This window comes from Patella vulgata, chromosome 8, assembly GCF_932274485.2.
Source record: "Patella vulgata chromosome 8, xgPatVulg1.2, whole genome shotgun sequence".
Classification (NCBI taxonomy): domain Eukaryota; kingdom Metazoa; phylum Mollusca; class Gastropoda; family Patellidae; genus Patella; species Patella vulgata.
This window is the reverse complement of record NC_065886.2, coordinates 20,611,609-20,628,364: the sequence shown is the minus strand read 5'-3', so window position 1 is coordinate 20,628,364 and position 16,756 is coordinate 20,611,609. Positions and strand designations below refer to the sequence as shown.

At 34.4% G+C, this 16,756-nt stretch overlaps 1 protein-coding gene across 2 annotated transcripts in view; it reads left to right on the top strand.

The window, feature by feature from the left end:
- LOC126830149 (sodium- and chloride-dependent glycine transporter 1) overlaps positions 1 to 9,582 on the top strand; it is a 50,349-nt gene extending 40,767 nt beyond the window's left edge. For both annotated transcript variants that reach the window (XM_050560425.2, XM_050560424.2), the window contains exons 12-15: positions 280 to 379; positions 801 to 901; positions 1,711 to 1,890; positions 3,624 to 9,582. In XM_050560425.2, coding sequence (XP_050416382.1) covers positions 280 to 379; positions 801 to 901; positions 1,711 to 1,890; positions 3,624 to 3,815 — 573 coding nt within the window. In that variant the 3' untranslated portion in view covers positions 3,816 to 9,582. The remainder of the gene's footprint in view (positions 1 to 279; positions 380 to 800; positions 902 to 1,710; positions 1,891 to 3,623) is intronic.
- Positions 9,583 to 16,756: the final 7,174 nt, after the last annotated feature.

Genomic DNA, 16,756 nt, shown 5'->3' with positions numbered 1-16,756 from the left:
AAAAACGTCTCCTTCTATTGTCTATTTACAAACTGAGCATTGCTGGTAAAGTTCATTTGCTGATTGTGCATAAGTGAACAATGTTTTATATTGAGTACCAGATTATTTCTAGTTAGGAAAAGTACAGTTCTCCAATATTTCACAATTTGATTGTATGACCATAAAACATTTTTTCTCAATTCAGTTTTCAATCCATTGTTCCTAAACCCCCAAGATAAAATACCCATTTAATGGATATCATAAACGTAATTTATACTGGTAACATGTTTGTTTTTACAGGGTGGTATGTACATTCTTCAGCTGTTTGATAATTTTGCAGCCAGTTATTCTTTGTTGATAGTTTGTTTTACAGAATGTGTTGCTATAGCTTGGGTTTATGGTAAGTTCTAAAATCCTGTATTTTCTGGTGTATGAGATGCATGTGTGTATATATGGAGTTTGTATATATTTCTAAAGAAACTAATTGCATTTACAAGATTCACTGTTTCTTCAGTTAGAAGCTGCACTGCTTAAGCTAAGCCAATCTCTTGTCTACCATCTAAAGTATGCAAAGATTCTACATGCAGGATGTGCAACAGATCATTGAATCTCTTGCGGCACTTCAATTTCTTTCACCTATACATTCCTTGGGTCGCTTTAGGGCACTAGACTAGAAAGGCCATCTGTTATAATCGTGGTCTGGGTCTAATAAAACCATAGGGATTTAACAGGGGTGGCACCTGCATGGCTGACAAGGTAAGTTTGTATAGTTGTTCCTTTAATGTATTCTTAACCTAAATATTGACTGTTACTCTTTACAGGTGCTGAGAGATTTTTATCTGATATAGAAACGATGTTGGGTAAACGACCACCAAAAATCTGGGTCATTAGCTGGAAATTCATTGCTCCAATTGCTTTACTGGTATATTCTTTATTGATAATTTATTTACTGCTATTAATACAGGTCACATAGAGAAACCCTTCATCATTTAGCTCTCCGTGTCGAGGCGGGGTGGATGGCCGAGTTAGTGCATGCATCATAAGGTCTGTCATAGAGTCAACTAGCGTGGTTTTGATTTCCCAGTTGTATGTGACAAGGATTTTCTCCGGGTCCTCAGGTTTCCTTCCACTGCTAAAGACTCCTACATGCAAGCGAATTATTAAAATATAAATGAACCATAAATGTTAGTCACGAAATGTGTCAAGTGGGTGTTGAACCACATCTCTCTCTCTCTCTCTCTCACTCTCACTCTCTCTCTCCTCAGTGTCACAGAAAGTTATCATTAAGGACACACTGTGTGCGAACCAGGGATTAGTCTATTTTACTACTTGTGCCTTCTGCTTGTAAGGAAGCTTATGGTAGAATAAATAGTGTACTTCATTGGAATCAAATCTTACTTAGGTTTTGGTATTCAATTACTTTTCCTTACAATTTCACACAGAATCTGTAAAGACATCACTACAGAATACTCTGCACACATTAATATATTACAGTAGTTTGTACTTCTACTAATTTATAAGCTTGGCTCAATTAGTTATACAGGAAATTTCTACAGTTTTCTCAAACTTCAAGAATAAAGCATCCTATCCAAATGATTTGGAGTATATCAAATTTCAGTGTGACACTCTCCAACTAGTTAAACAAATTCAAATGGATTTGGGTGGGGTTTTTTAACTATCACCTTATTATTTTGTTGATTGAGAGTATTTTAGTCTATTTTTTATTTTCAGGTTATTCTTATCTTCACTTGGATTGACTTTAAACCAACTAAATATGGTGACCTGATATTTCCAGCTTGGGCTGATGGTGTTGGTTGTCTAATAACACTTGCTTCTGTATTATGTATACCAATCTTTGCTTTTATTACAGTATTCAAACAGTATCGTAACTCTAACACTACTATCATTCAGGTAAATATTATGTTACCAAGGAGTGGGGATAGGGTGGTCTAAGGTCTGAGGAGGACTGTTATAACAAGGAGTCAGCTTATATTTAACTGTGCATCCTTGTGGGTTTACTCTGGGATTTCTGTTTTTCCACACTGTGCATGCGAATTATTGAAATAACAAATATATTTCAGTTTTGAAATTACCTAGTTTGTTCTGAGCAGATGTTTAACCCAATTTTTTCTCTTTTGTTATGTAATCCATCATCGAAAATAGACAATATAAAAAGCAGTATTACGTATCTGCCATTGACAAAGACTTTTGATTTTATTATTGATATTATTATTATTATCAAATACAATTAGTGTAAGGCATTTAAGTGAGTGGTCAGGGAAACCAGTAGCCAATGCGTGACCCATTTGTTGCTTGAACAAACCTGTCACAACTGAGTTCCATGTAAGAGAGCTGGTTATATTATCCAACCATTTGCCAAATGCTTATTATCCGTAAAACAATCCAAAGTCATTATTATATATGCTCCATGCCATTTTGTTTATACAGTAGAATCTGTATGAGCAGCCACTCCTATTCAGCGACATCTCCTTGTAAGCGGTCACGATAAATTCCCCCCGTAGAAATTCTGTTTTTTTATCTCTTTATTCAACGGTCACTCCTCTAACGCGGCCAGCGGTCACTATTTTACTAATAAATTCAACAAAACATCGCCCATTCAACGGCCATTGTTGAATGATACCAGCTTGTCGTTCTTTGTAACCCCCCCGTTAATCCCGTGAGTAGTAGTTAATTAACTGGACCCCCACTTATCAGGTAAAAAGAAATGTAAACATAACAATCAACCCGGGATTATCTGTTAATTAATCTTTTGTTTTATTAAACGACTAACCTGATCATTGTTTTCACGCGTAACGACACATTATTTGATACTGATTGAATGAAATAAAAGTACCGAGTTTTTTCACGATCATCTAGTATCTCTCTTAGCGCCTCCTATAATATTACATACAGAGTTACACACCCTGTAAATAGGTGATAAAATTAGCGATGTTTTTTGTTCATGTGCTTTTTTGATAAAGTAAAATGAATTCATCGATTTTCTTCACAAAAATGGATAAATATTATCGAATGCATCACAATGGCAGACAGTAGTATCGAAGGTTGGTACAAAATGACAAGTTTACAGAAGTTATGTCCGAGATTTGAGTAAAGAATTTTCGTCCGGCGCAAGATTCAGCGACGGCCAAATTTACCGCTTCCAATGCATCCAAGCGTAATATTTAATTTATGTCGGCACAAAAAGCAACGAGATTTTATTAAGAGGCCACTCCCGTTAAGTTATGTCCGAGATTTGAGTAAAGAATTTTCGTTCGGCGCAAGATTCAGCGACGGCCAAATTTACCGCTTCCAATGCATCCAAGCGTAATATTTAATTTATGTCGGCACAAAAAGCAACGAGATTTTATTAAGAGGCCACTCCCGTTAAGCGGTCAGTTGTGAAAATTCCCTTGGGTGGCTGCTTAATGCAGATTCCACTGTATCTGTGTCTTGTTTCAAAATTCCGATAATCATCCACAAAGTGCAGCCCAGTATACCCAGACTACCAATTTGATAGGTAATCGAGTTCATGTGATCTAAATTCCAGCTTCAAAGAAAATATGTCAGATATTATTCTGATTGATTTTTGTTTGGATTGTGTGATATATTTATTTATTTAATATTTTATTAATGTGATCTTACAGGCCATCAAAGTGTCATTACGTCCATCCGAGAATTGGGGACCAGCACTGAAGAGTGATAAGATGGCTCGGGAGGCAGTTGGTGTTGGTGGTAATCCAACAGATACCTTCCAGTCTCAAATTCCATTAACAATGGCAACTAATAACGAAACAGAATTTAATGGAATAATGCCACCACCAACAACAAAATGTTAATATAATTAAATGCAGAACTGAACAATTCCATCATCAGCATAATAAATTTGCCATCAATAATGAACGATTATCTTCAGGGATTGTTGTCTATGTCTTCAGGAGTTAAAAGGTTTGTTTTGAAAGTAATATTTAAATTGTCCGTCTGGTAAAATCTGTCATGATATTGTTATGTTCTAGTTTACGGATCATTAGAAATAGCAATGATATCCTAATGACAATAAATAGAACAAAACCTTACATATGGTAAACTTTTAGAACCAATGTTTGATTTGATGAACAAACAGCTGTATGTCTTGCATTAGATTTTGAATCAGACTTGTTTTTATTATAGTAGATTTCTACAGAAACCAAAGATATTTGTTCCACATGTCCATTGATGTGTTCTCCACTTCTTTTTATTGTCTGCCTTTCACTTGCAGCTTAAACCTTAGAAACAGAAAATTTTCAAGCCATAATTAAATTGAATATATTGTTGTCCATTCAATACTGAAAACAAAATTATAGGATTCTTCAACTATTATTATTATTGTAGCTAAATGAAAATATACCAGTGCTTGTGCATATGATAGACAACAGCTTTAACTGTTATTAACATACAGCTGTCTTCCTTTGCTGTTGGTGTACCATTATTCTAATTGTACATTTTTTATTGAAATGCTTGTGCAGGAAAGAGTATCTGTTTATTAAAGGGCCAATCTCGATTATATTTTGGAGAATAAAACTGCTTAATTTTGAGTGCAAAGCACTTAAAAACCTTTACAAGAGACTGTTAAAATCGGGATGGTCCCTTTAAGTTGTTTAATGGTGTTGAGCAAGACGTTGTGTAATGTATTAAATGAACACTCTGGCTGACGCCCTCGTAAAGTATCCTTATATTTCTTATTTATAGCTTTAACTCTCATCATTATAGGCTATAGCTATACCAGTGCTTGTACATTGTATATATATAATAAATGTCATAGTTCAATCTGTCTATTTTTATATTCATTTATTGTTTATTTTGCGTTTATTCATAATCGCTAAAAAATACTTTATTTTCATATAAAAGTTAACAGATTTTATTATGAATATGTATGAAATATTCCAATAAAAGATTGAGGCATGTAAATTAATTGTTTGTTTAAAAAATGTTTGGTTGCCTAGTGTGTGGTTTGAACTTGGCCTTAAGGGTTTGGGCTTCATTTTTTTTGTTTTATTTAAATATTTTATTTATCAAAATTTATTCAAACTCAAATATAAATTAAACTTGACTAAGTCCAAAACTCTTATGTATGAAATAATTAATTAGCTTTTAAAACAATCTTTTCTATTATTAGATAATGAACAATTGAATACTTTGTATGTTGAGTGGTGAAGTGTTTGTATATATGCTAATAAGTCTTCTAAACATATATGTTTTCTCAAACTTAGTTAGGTCATTTCATGAATCTTTTAAACTTATTTTCATCTGAAGTATGATATTTGTAAGTATGATTAGTACTCTAGGGCATGTACCACTGAGTAGATTACCCACCCTTAGCCCAGTAACACCTTTACAGTAAAATGTATACCGGTAAATTGTCCACAAAAAAGCTTAAAAATTAGCTTGAAAGAAATGCTTTTAGTGACAAATATATTTTTTCTTGGTCTTAATGCAGAAACTTATTATTAAGAACTGTTTTATTTCTCAGGCATGGATATGTACAGTATATTAAAATTGTGATAAGATTTTGTTAAGTTGTATGTTAGCCATTGTATATAATAAAATGTAAACACATTCGTTGTTAATAAGAGCAAAATTGTTTTGAAACTCAGACTTTTGTACTAAATTATAAGGGTTTGTCTGAAAGTGTGTTAAATTTGTTAATGTATTAGGTTAGATCATATTTGTGACAAGGTGTTGTTCTCAGTTATGATTGCCTTAATTAATGTGTTTTGTTCAAAACTGAGATAAATTTGGTTATATCAATTTGTTATTTTAAGTTAGCATAGGTGTCAAGTTCTTTTTGGATTATTCTAAATCTACCATTATATTGTGTTAAAATTTCATTGTGTTCTATCTCCTAAGGAATGTGAAACTTTGTTCAAATTTTTTATATCTTTGCTTACTGGAAAAGGTTTGAATCTTACTTTTTTCAGCATCAAATTTAGTTAATTACTGGTATTCTCTTCTGCCCACTTATGTTTCTTTTCACTCCTCATTCAAATTGATATAAAATAATTCAAATAATGCCAAAAATTATATCCATAGTATGTCTGTTAGCTATTATTAATTATTATAATCTAAAAAATATGAAATTCTTATGGAAACATTGGTTTTCATTAGTAACACTCATATCCGTTTTTTTTTTTGTTGTTGTTTTTTTTGCAAGTTACTGACTTCAGATTTGATTTGAATTTATATTATTGGGCGTGTGCCAACTGGCCATATTTGGATAAATGCAGTAGTATTAGTTAAGAGAGTGTTAGGTGTTGTGTATCATAAAATAAAGGCAGCATTATGATGGATCTATTTTTTTCTACAATTTTATGCTTCATGACATTTAATATAATTGTGATAACACTTTCTGTCCTTGTCTCACTGTTCAAAATGCTCAATTTATAAATGATTTTTATGCACCCCCATTGAAATGTGGTCATATGTTGTCATTACCCCAGTCTGTTGGTCAGTTATCCACAAGCTCTATAGCCTAGAGTTACCACCTGATTGATTTGAGGGAGTTGGATGGCCAAATGGTTAGCATGTGCGGGCTATATCGTAAGGTCTGTCATTGAGTCAACTGGCGGAGTTTCAATTCCCCGGTTGTACGTGACAAGGAGAAAGGTTACCTGTCCAACCTCGTGGGGTTTTTCCGGGTCCTCCGGTTTCCTCCCACTACTGAAGACCCCTACGCGATGAAGAGGCCTATTTATAATATGATCACTTAGAAACATCTTAATTGGAAATTCAAAAAAGGTGTTGTGTTCACAAGATGAAGAATCCAATTTATTTTCAAAAATTTCCGATAACTGGAACACTCCGCTAAAGTTATCTGATTAGTTATCTGATTATCGGTACATGTTTTGTTTATGTTAAATCTATGAAGAACTAGAAGTCTATCAAACTTCAACTATTTGTGATAATTACTTCATGGGTTGCTGTCCTTGTTTAGGTTTTAGTGTAAGTATCCTATTACCTACAAAGGATAAAAATGTGACAGCCTTATGACAACTTAGCTGCTTTGGGCAAATGGTTTGATGTCTGGCATTCTATCTTTGTGATTAAACATCAACGCACACAATTTTCCAAACACATAATCAACCATGAGGACTGAGGACGTTTCAAAATTCATTATTCATATTTTGAACAATTTATGGTTGAATCATGTGATTCTTTAATTCACTCAAATATATAGATTTTTTTTGATACATCACCTTTGTCTGTGCTTTCAGAGGTGATAGTTCATGATTTCTCAGAAAAAGCTTGTGTATGCTAAGGCCAATGTTATCATATTGACTTGAAATGTATACATGGCAATTCTATTCAAGACCCCAAAACACATATTAATTTTCATTGATTTTTGGTACATGTTATGATTATGTTAGCGTACACAATCTTCATTATTTCTGATAATTGCTTCACTGGATGTTGTTCTTGACAAGTTTTTTATACGCCCACATGTGGACGTATATTGTCGTCGCCCCTGTCCGTCCATCCGTCTGTCCGGACGTCCATAATTCTTTGTGAACAGTCTACAGGTCAAAATTTTTATCCGATTTCAATGGAACTTGAATTATAGGTTTATCACCCTTAGATCTCGGTTCCTTTTGATATTGGCATGTATCAGACTGTAACTTCATGGTTGTACGAAAAATCACGTTTTTAGCTTGTGAACACTGTAGAGGTCACAATTTTTATCCGATTTAGTTTAAACTTGAAATGAATGATTATAACCCAAAGATCTTGGTTCCTTTCGATATTCGCGCATATCGGAACCTAACTTCCTGAATTATGGCCCCTGATTGTACGAAAAATCGCGTTTTATCTTGTGGACCCTATAGAGGTAATAATTTTCATCCAATTTAAAAAAACATATTATATCACCGTTTAACCCTAAGGACGGCTGAGTTCGAATTTCTTGAAAATCACCCCAAAAATGACAGACAAAATGGCCGCCGTTCGTTCTCAAATAGCGTAAAAATATGGTATATCAAGGTTGTGGGCCCTATAGAGGTCACAATTTTTATCCGATTTTGTTGAAACTTGAAATGTAAGTTTATAACACAAAGATCTCAGTTCCTTTCGATATTCGCGCATATCGAATTGTAATTTCCTGAATTGTGGCCCTTGATTGTAGGAAAAATCACTTTCTTGTTAGCTTGTTCTCTATCCATCTCTCGAAAATGTGGGCGTATCCTGCCTGGCAGCCGCTGGTTGTTTCTTGTAAAAGAATGACAATGTGACAGCCTTTATGGACAGCACAGACAACTTAGCTGCTGTTATAATATGTGTTAATTCCTATCAATCTATGTTATATTCTATGCATTGGCTAATGAAGATGGGCATACACCAGTGTGCTATAAGGGAAATTTTGCCCATACAGCAACACTACAGCCTACTCTTATATCAAATTCAAACTGCCAAGGGATGATTGACGTGCACGCCTATGTGTACACAGGACCTCGTTTTTTTCGTCCCATCCAAATGACTATACGTCCCTTACCAGGCCCTCTGTCCCACCCTACTGACAAGGGGGAAAAAGCCGGAAAATGAAGGGATCGAACACTGGACCTCCAGATTAGCGATCCAACGTCTTACTCACTTAGCCACCTTATATAATATGTACAGGACGATTTGTTTATTATTTTAGGCTTTTGCTGTGGCTTAATGAATTTTATTTTATTTATGCTAGAATTATTAATGTAAACATTTATTTCTATGATTTTGGGAAAATTGTCCCTTGTTTATATTATTTTATAGGTTTTAGTAAATATTTATCAAAATATATATTGCATGTGTTATTATATAATTTTTAATCTTATGACATTTTGTTTTCCTAGATAAATTCCCTTAAAATAGTTTTATTAGTCAATGTCACTGTGACAACCTTATGTAAACAAATTAGCCTTCCGAGATATTGCCCCGGGCCCTTATTCACGAAAACTTAAACTAAGTTACAACCGAAATTTTAAGAAATACTGCAACTTCATTGGATATATGCAAATTGATTTTACTGGTCAGCCAATCGAATTGCAGTATTTGTTAAAATTTCGATTGTATCTTCTTAGTTTAAGTTTTCTTGAATAAGGGCCCCGCTGGGGAAGGCAACAATAGATCATTGAAATGACATTGTAAACCAAAAAATTACCAGTAAGGAAATCAGAATGATAACATTTGCCATAGCTCAAAGTATTTATGTAATATTGGAAAGTGAAGATTAATGTTGTTTATTTTTCAGTTTATAAGTGCTATTTTAAAAAATATGATTTGGGTAAACTACTACAAATTACACAACCTTTCATTATCAAGACCGCTTTTTCAGTGCCATGTATATCAATATATATTTTTCTTTGTATTAAATGTATATTAACTTTGTTTACCATATGTATATTTTGTTTATCTCTGCTGTTTGTAGTGTCCTGTGGCACATTTTACCAAGCCTAGGTTAATTTATGTACAAGTAGGTTGTATATTTTATGAAATGTTCAATTTACATGTACGTAAGTCTTACTTGTGCTTTGTGCGACAGGTCAAAAGGAATGTATTATACCTGTATATATGTGTATTTTATATAAAGGATAAATCTCAGCCATCAGTGTATTATTTGTTCTAGTTATTTTGATTTTAAAAGTATACAATTGGTAATATACATGTATATATTGGAAAACATAACTGGATAAAACCTGTTTTTACAATGCACTTTAGACTACCTCACTGCCTTTTCCTTTCAATAATCCTTTCAACAATTCATTCAAATCAATTAAGAGTTTGGTATTCTGGTGTAATTGCATGAAAAATCTATTGAATACATGTTGGGTATATCACTTCAATAATAGTTTGTTTACCCATATTTTTTTTTATCGACAATTGTCTGAAAAAAATTGTTCAGATCTCTAGCTTTGTTTTAGCTAATACAGAATCACAGTACCTAATATATTCTGGTTATGTTAAAGGAACAGTTTGGTTAGGTGAGACTTATTATAAATATGTGTACACAACCATCAAAAGTAGTTGGAATTTGTCAGAAATTGGGTGAATTATCTATCCTACACATGTGTAAAGGTATTTGCCTAATGAGGTATCGGGTACCAAAACGTGAATAGCTCTATTCTTTGGAACCAATAAAATAGATGAAAATAGATAATATGAATGTATATTGACTGATTAAGGTTCAATTTTAAAATTCTATTTCATATACATGACCAGAAACTGTTGTTGAATGGCAGTCGTTGGTGGCTGGTTGTTCTGTGTACATAGTTATCCTTATCTTTCTTGTGTCTTTTGTGGATCAGCCATTTTTAATTACACTTTGATTTGTGGGATATGTTTTGTTTTGTTCATTACAAATGGTACACTAGACCACAGAGAGCACAACGCTGGGAATTGATTTTTAAATGTTCATAGATACCAGAGGCCTATATTTTCACTTTAAAAATGCATTTTGCACAAAGTAAATCTGCCCATTGCAGGTCTTTATTTTGGCTTCAAATATTATATAAGTTATTATTTAGACATTTATTCACATGACAAGTTATCATCAACTCTCTAGACTATCAGATGGTCGAGATTTAACTGGATTGTAACTCCTGTGGGATTTTAGAATTCAACGATAAAGTCTTTGTTGCCAAGTACTGTTGCTACGATAATAAACAGTATATACTACATCTTGTCAAAACTTCAAAACAGTATAACTTTCTCAGAATAAGTAATTTGAATGAAAATTTCATTATATTCCTTTTTCATTATCTATTTTTGAACTATTATAGCAAGAACGGCCAGCTCTTTATCTAAGCGGTGGACACACTAGTCAAATGATTCGGCTGAATCGATCGTTGCCAATATTCGCCTAGAAGGCCTATGTCCACTGTCATTCGGTCAATTGATTCGGCTGAATCAAACATGTTTGATATATTCAACGAGTTTTCATTCAGCCGAATTATATTCGCCTTGTGTGTCCACTTCACTGAAGCATTCACCCGACTGTAGAATCCATAAACCAAACACCACTCACGTGATTGTTTAAATATATGGTCGGTGCAATGTTTAATCATTTGACGTAAAAAGGTGATGCAATCGACTGGTGAATCGTGCGAAGGATTCACCTAGTGTGTCCACTCATTCGGCCAAATCTCATTTGACTGCAATTCGGTGCCAATTGATTCAGCCGAATCATTCTGCTGTCCTCCGCTTAAATCTTACATAATGCATATTTAAGAAAACATCAATATATTAATTGAAATGGACCAATATTAAATTCTAATTTATGGTTTTTAATGTCAAGTATTATGGATAATATTGAATTAAAGATATATGCCCTTTAAAGATCAACAATGTACATTTTAAAACACTGATACTGGTCATCATTGATAGATGACCATATAAATTTTTTTTTTTTTAGGTTTCATCATAAGTTGAACCATTTACCATATCAAAACCAGTGTGATACTTTGATTTTTTTTCAAAATGATTTGTTTTAAACTAACGCTGTTAATAGATATTGTAATTAGAAAAAGAAAAACAATTACTTTTGAATTTGTCTCTAATTAATTTGAAACGTTGAAAGAATACTCTTCAACACATCATTTAAATAAATTAGTAATTGTTCTTCAATAATAATGTGTTATAGTTTATTGCTGTCATCAAGTTATTAAAATCCTCTAAAGGATATGAAAAGGAACTACATGTAGACCTGCAACAGTGTCCTTTAATGATGTGTTTTACGGTTCCAATGGAACTTATTGTCCCCCAAACTCTGGAAATATCACTAAAAATTAATACATTTGTTGCCCTGAAAGAATTAAGAGATTTAGAAAAACAACTTTAATTACCCATCAATATTTAAAACACAATTAAGCGATTTCAAATCGTCGGAACATTTTTATACGCCCACATTGAAATGTGGTTGTATATTGCCGTCGCCTTCGTTTGTCCGTCCGGCGTCCACAATTGCTTAATATCCAATTAACTTTAAATTTATATACAGCGTTTACGGTAATAAGACGAAGACACCTATATATTTTTAACGATTTCCGATAATTACTGCCAGAGTTATGGCCCATGATCACTTTGAAAAGTCTTGTAGATGCTCTAGAAGCTAAAGTTACTACCCGAATGATACACAGTGTTTTCTGTCATGATTTTAACAATTTCCGATAATTGCTGTAAGAGTTATGGCCCTTGATCACTTTGAAAAATCTTGTGGACACTCTACTGGGTAAAGTTACTATCCGATAGACTATAGATTTATACACAGTGTTTACGATCATGAGATGAAGAAACCTATTGAGTATATTATTTCCGATAATTTCTGATAGTTATGGCCTTTGATCACTTCAGAAATCTTGTCGACCCACTAGAGGCTAAAGTTAATATAAATATATACACCGTGTTTAAGGTCATGAGACAAGCAATCGAAACAAATTCTAATGATTTCTGATAATTACCTAATGGGTTATTACTCGTAATCAGATTTTATTGTGTTGTAAATGTTTTCATTACTGACAAAAGAAAAAATATGCAACAACCCTTGTTGACTTCCCCAATTATGATCACTTAGCTGCTGCAAGTGCACGTTTCATTGCTTGGCAACCTATTTTTGAAATAGGTTTATCCTCTAGTCACTTTTGCCTAGGAATGCCAAAGACTGGTAAAGGGTATCCGTAACTGCTAGGAAAGAAAAAAACAATAAATAACTACACCGTGTCAGAACATCCAAACAAAGATGGTGTTTCATACTACCACCAGCTACAGAGTAATTGAAACCATATTAATCTGAACAAAAACAATAGTTTAATCTCAAATCATGGAGTCCGGAATCACAGCTAGAGCTTTTTATACGCCCACATTTTCATGTGGACGTATATTGTCGTCGCCAGGGGCGGATTGGGGCCGGGAACCGGCCCGGGCTCCCGTGTCGGAGCGGCCCCTTTTACTGACCGCGGAGCCCGGATGGTTGTTCCGGGGGCTCTCCCCCTTGAAAATTTTGAAAAATGAACCCCAAATATGCGATTTGGTGGCATATCTGATTATAATCTCTGTCAAATAATATATCTCATAAATTGATTAATTAAGGCCAAAACCCCGACCTGCAAGTAATTTACAACCATCAACCTGTGAAATTATCATATCGTCATATTATTAATTAACGTATTATTATTATTATTATTATTGTTCGATTTATATAGCGCTTCATTACACGTGAAGTGTTTCTAAGCGCATATCACAAACATATACTTCAAACACACAGAAACAATCAAAATCAGGAGAACATAATTAAACACAGCTGCCTGTTAGGCGCTATTATTCAAAGGTTTATATCCAACAAATCAACCGGCTAATCTCAATATTGAACTCAGTCGAGGTATTACCTGATGAACACCTACACCAAGTAGAGTTCAAAAATAAAAACGAAGTTTAAAAGAATCAACTTCATTAACAAAAATTAAACAATCAAAAACTAAACAGATAAATCAAATTCAAACGAAACAAATAAAACAAAGAAAATGAAAAGAGCAGTTCGTTACCATTCTACATTAACAAAATAAAGGAAATCAACTTGTGAAAAATTTTTCAAAAAATAAGAGCAAAGTAACACTAATGTTAATAATTATCAAAAGGAACCAAGATCTTAATGATAAAAACATATATTTAAAGTTTCATCCAAATTATCATTGTATCGTCAAGACCAGCTATCATCAAATTTTGCTGAGTTCTTAAAATTGAATTTTTTTGGGGAGTTACCATCGGCAGACGTTTCTGGCGACAGTGTTGGGTGAATCTGATGAAATTTTCGGATGAAATTCAGAATCCCCATTGGAGGATTCCGAATTCTGGCCCACACCCAGCACACCCGGCCCAGAAAGTCTATTATACCAGCCCAATCCAGATTCAAGTGATGGCGTGGCGGCCCGTGAAAGCCACCGGCCACATACAACATGATCATCATTGCTCCATGACCGGTCCAATACCCCCCCCCCCCCCCCCCCCCCCGATATAATGTTCAGAGGAGGGATTTTTGGACGAATTGGTCGTCGCCCCTGTCCGTCCGTCCGTCCACAATTGTTTGTGAACAGTCTACAGGTCACAATTTTTATCCGATTTCAATGAAACTTGAAATATAGGTTTATCACCCTAAGATCTCGGTTCCTTTTGATATTGGCATGTATCGGACTGTAACTTTATGGATAATGGCCCCTGATTGTACGAAAAATCACGTTTTTAGCTTGTGAACACTGTAGAGGTCACAATTTTTATCTGATTTGGTTTAAACTTGAAATGTATGCTTATAACCCAAAGATCTCGGTTCCTTTTCATATTCGTGCATATCAGAACGTAACTTCCTGAATTATGGCCCCTGATTGTACGAAAAATCTTGTTTTTAGATAGTGGACCCTATAGAGGTCATAATTTTTATCCGATTTAAAAAAAACGTATTATTATATCACCGTTACACCCTAAGGACGACTGAGTGTGAATTTCGTGAAAATCTGCCCAAAACTGACAGACAAAATGGCCGCCCTTCGTTCTCAAATAGCGTAAAAATATGGTATATCAAGGTTGTGGACCCTATAGAGGTCACAATTTTTATCCGATTTTGTTGAAACTCGAAATGTAAGTTTTTAACCCAAAGATCTCGGTTCTTTAAAAATATTCGCGCATATCAGACCGTAACTTCATGAATTATGGCCCCTGATTGTACGAAAAATCGCGTTTTTAACTTGTGGACCCTATAGAGGTCATAATTTTTATCCGATTTAAAAAAAACTTATTATTATATCACCGTTAAACCCTAAGGATGGCTGAGTTCGAATTGCGTGAAAATCGGCCCAAAACTGACAGACAAAATGGCCGCCGTTCGTTCTCAAATAGCGTAAAAGATATGGTATATCAAGGTTGTGGACCCTATAGAGGTCACAATTTTTATCCGATTTTGTTGAAACTTGAAATGTAAGTTTATAACCCAAAGATCTTGTTTCATTTCGTTATTCGCGCATATCGGACCGTAACTTCCTGAATTATGGCCCCTGATTGTACGAAAAATCATGTTTTTAGCTTGTGGACCCTATAGAGGTCATAATTTTTATCCGATTTAAAAAATCTTATTATTACATCACCATTGCCCCCTCAGGACAGCTGAGTTCGAATTTCATGAAAATCGGCCCAAAACTGACAGATAAAATGGCTGCCCTTGTTCTCAAATAGCGTAAAAATATGGTATATCAAGGTTGTGGACCCTATAGAGGTCACAATTTTTATCCGATTTTGTTGAAACTTGAAATGTAAGTTTATAACCCAAAGATCTTTGTTCCTGTCGATATTCTCGCATATCAGACCGTAACTTCCTGAATTATGGCCCCTGATTGTTCGAAAAATCGCGTTAAATTTTTAGCTTGTGGACCCTATAGAGGTCACAATTTTTATCCGATTTAAAAAAAAACGTATTATTATATCACCGTTACACCCTAAGGACGAAAAATCGCATTTTTAGCTTGTGGACCCTATAGAGGTCACAATTTTTATCCGATTTAAAAAAACGTATTATTATATCACCGTTACACCCTAGGGGCGCTGAGTTTGAATTTCGTAAAAATCGGCCCAAAACTGACAGAAAAAATGGCGCCCCTCGTTCAAATTATAGCGTAAAAATATGGTATATCAAGGTTGTGGACCCTATAGAGGTCACAATTTTTATCCAATTTTGTTGAAACTTGAAATGTAAGTTTATAACCCATGGATCTCGGTTCCTTTCGATATTTGCACATATCGAATTGTAATTTCCTGAATTATGGCCTTTGATTGTAGAAAAAATCACTTTCGTTTTAGCTTGTTCTCTATCCATCTCTCGAAAATGTGGGCGTATCCTGCATGGCAGACGCTGGTTCTAATAGATAAAGATACATTATCTAAGATTTACATAAAGAAATGGCCATTCTTGCTATAATAGTTCAAAAATAGATAATGCATAATTTCATTCAAATTACTTTATACTGAGCATCGAGAGTTGATTATGGCATGGACCTTATTATGGTCTTGTCATGTTAATTATAAATGTCTAATTATTAATTTATATAACTTAAAGCCTAAAGAGAGAGAGAGAGAGAGTTTAACATCACTCGACATAAACTAGGTCATTTTGGGACTAACATGGTTTAATTTTATTTCAATAATTCGCTTGCGTGTAGGGGTCTTTAGCAGTGGGAGGAAACTGGAGGACTCGGAGAAAACCCACGAGGTTGGACAGGCGACCCTATACTCCTTGTCACGTACAACCAGGGATTCGAAACCACACCAGTTGACTCAATGACAGGCCTTATAATACATGCTAACCATTCGGCCATCCAACCCCCCTAAAGCCTTAAGACAGCTAGACCTATAATAGGCAGATGTAGCTCTTAATAATGTCTCTTATGGACTGTCTAGATCACTGGAAAATGTATCTGATGAAGTTGAAGCAAGTCCAGGCAAGATAATATAAGTGCGGGCAGTTGCTGCAATAGAAATGCCGACCACAGGTTTTGACTATGATCGATCGAGACCATAATCCAAAATGGCTGCCGCTTTTGGCTTATTAATTCCAATTTTGACCTAATTATAATATGATCAAGTTTGATATCAAATGATGTTGTCATTGTTGTTCATTCGGGGAGGGGGGGGGGTCGAAGGCAAATAGGGACATCTTGCGGGTGTACACAACCATGTCTGGTAGTGGTCGTACCTGATACATGAGCATGTGCTGAGCATTTTGCAACAAGTTTCGTGTGGT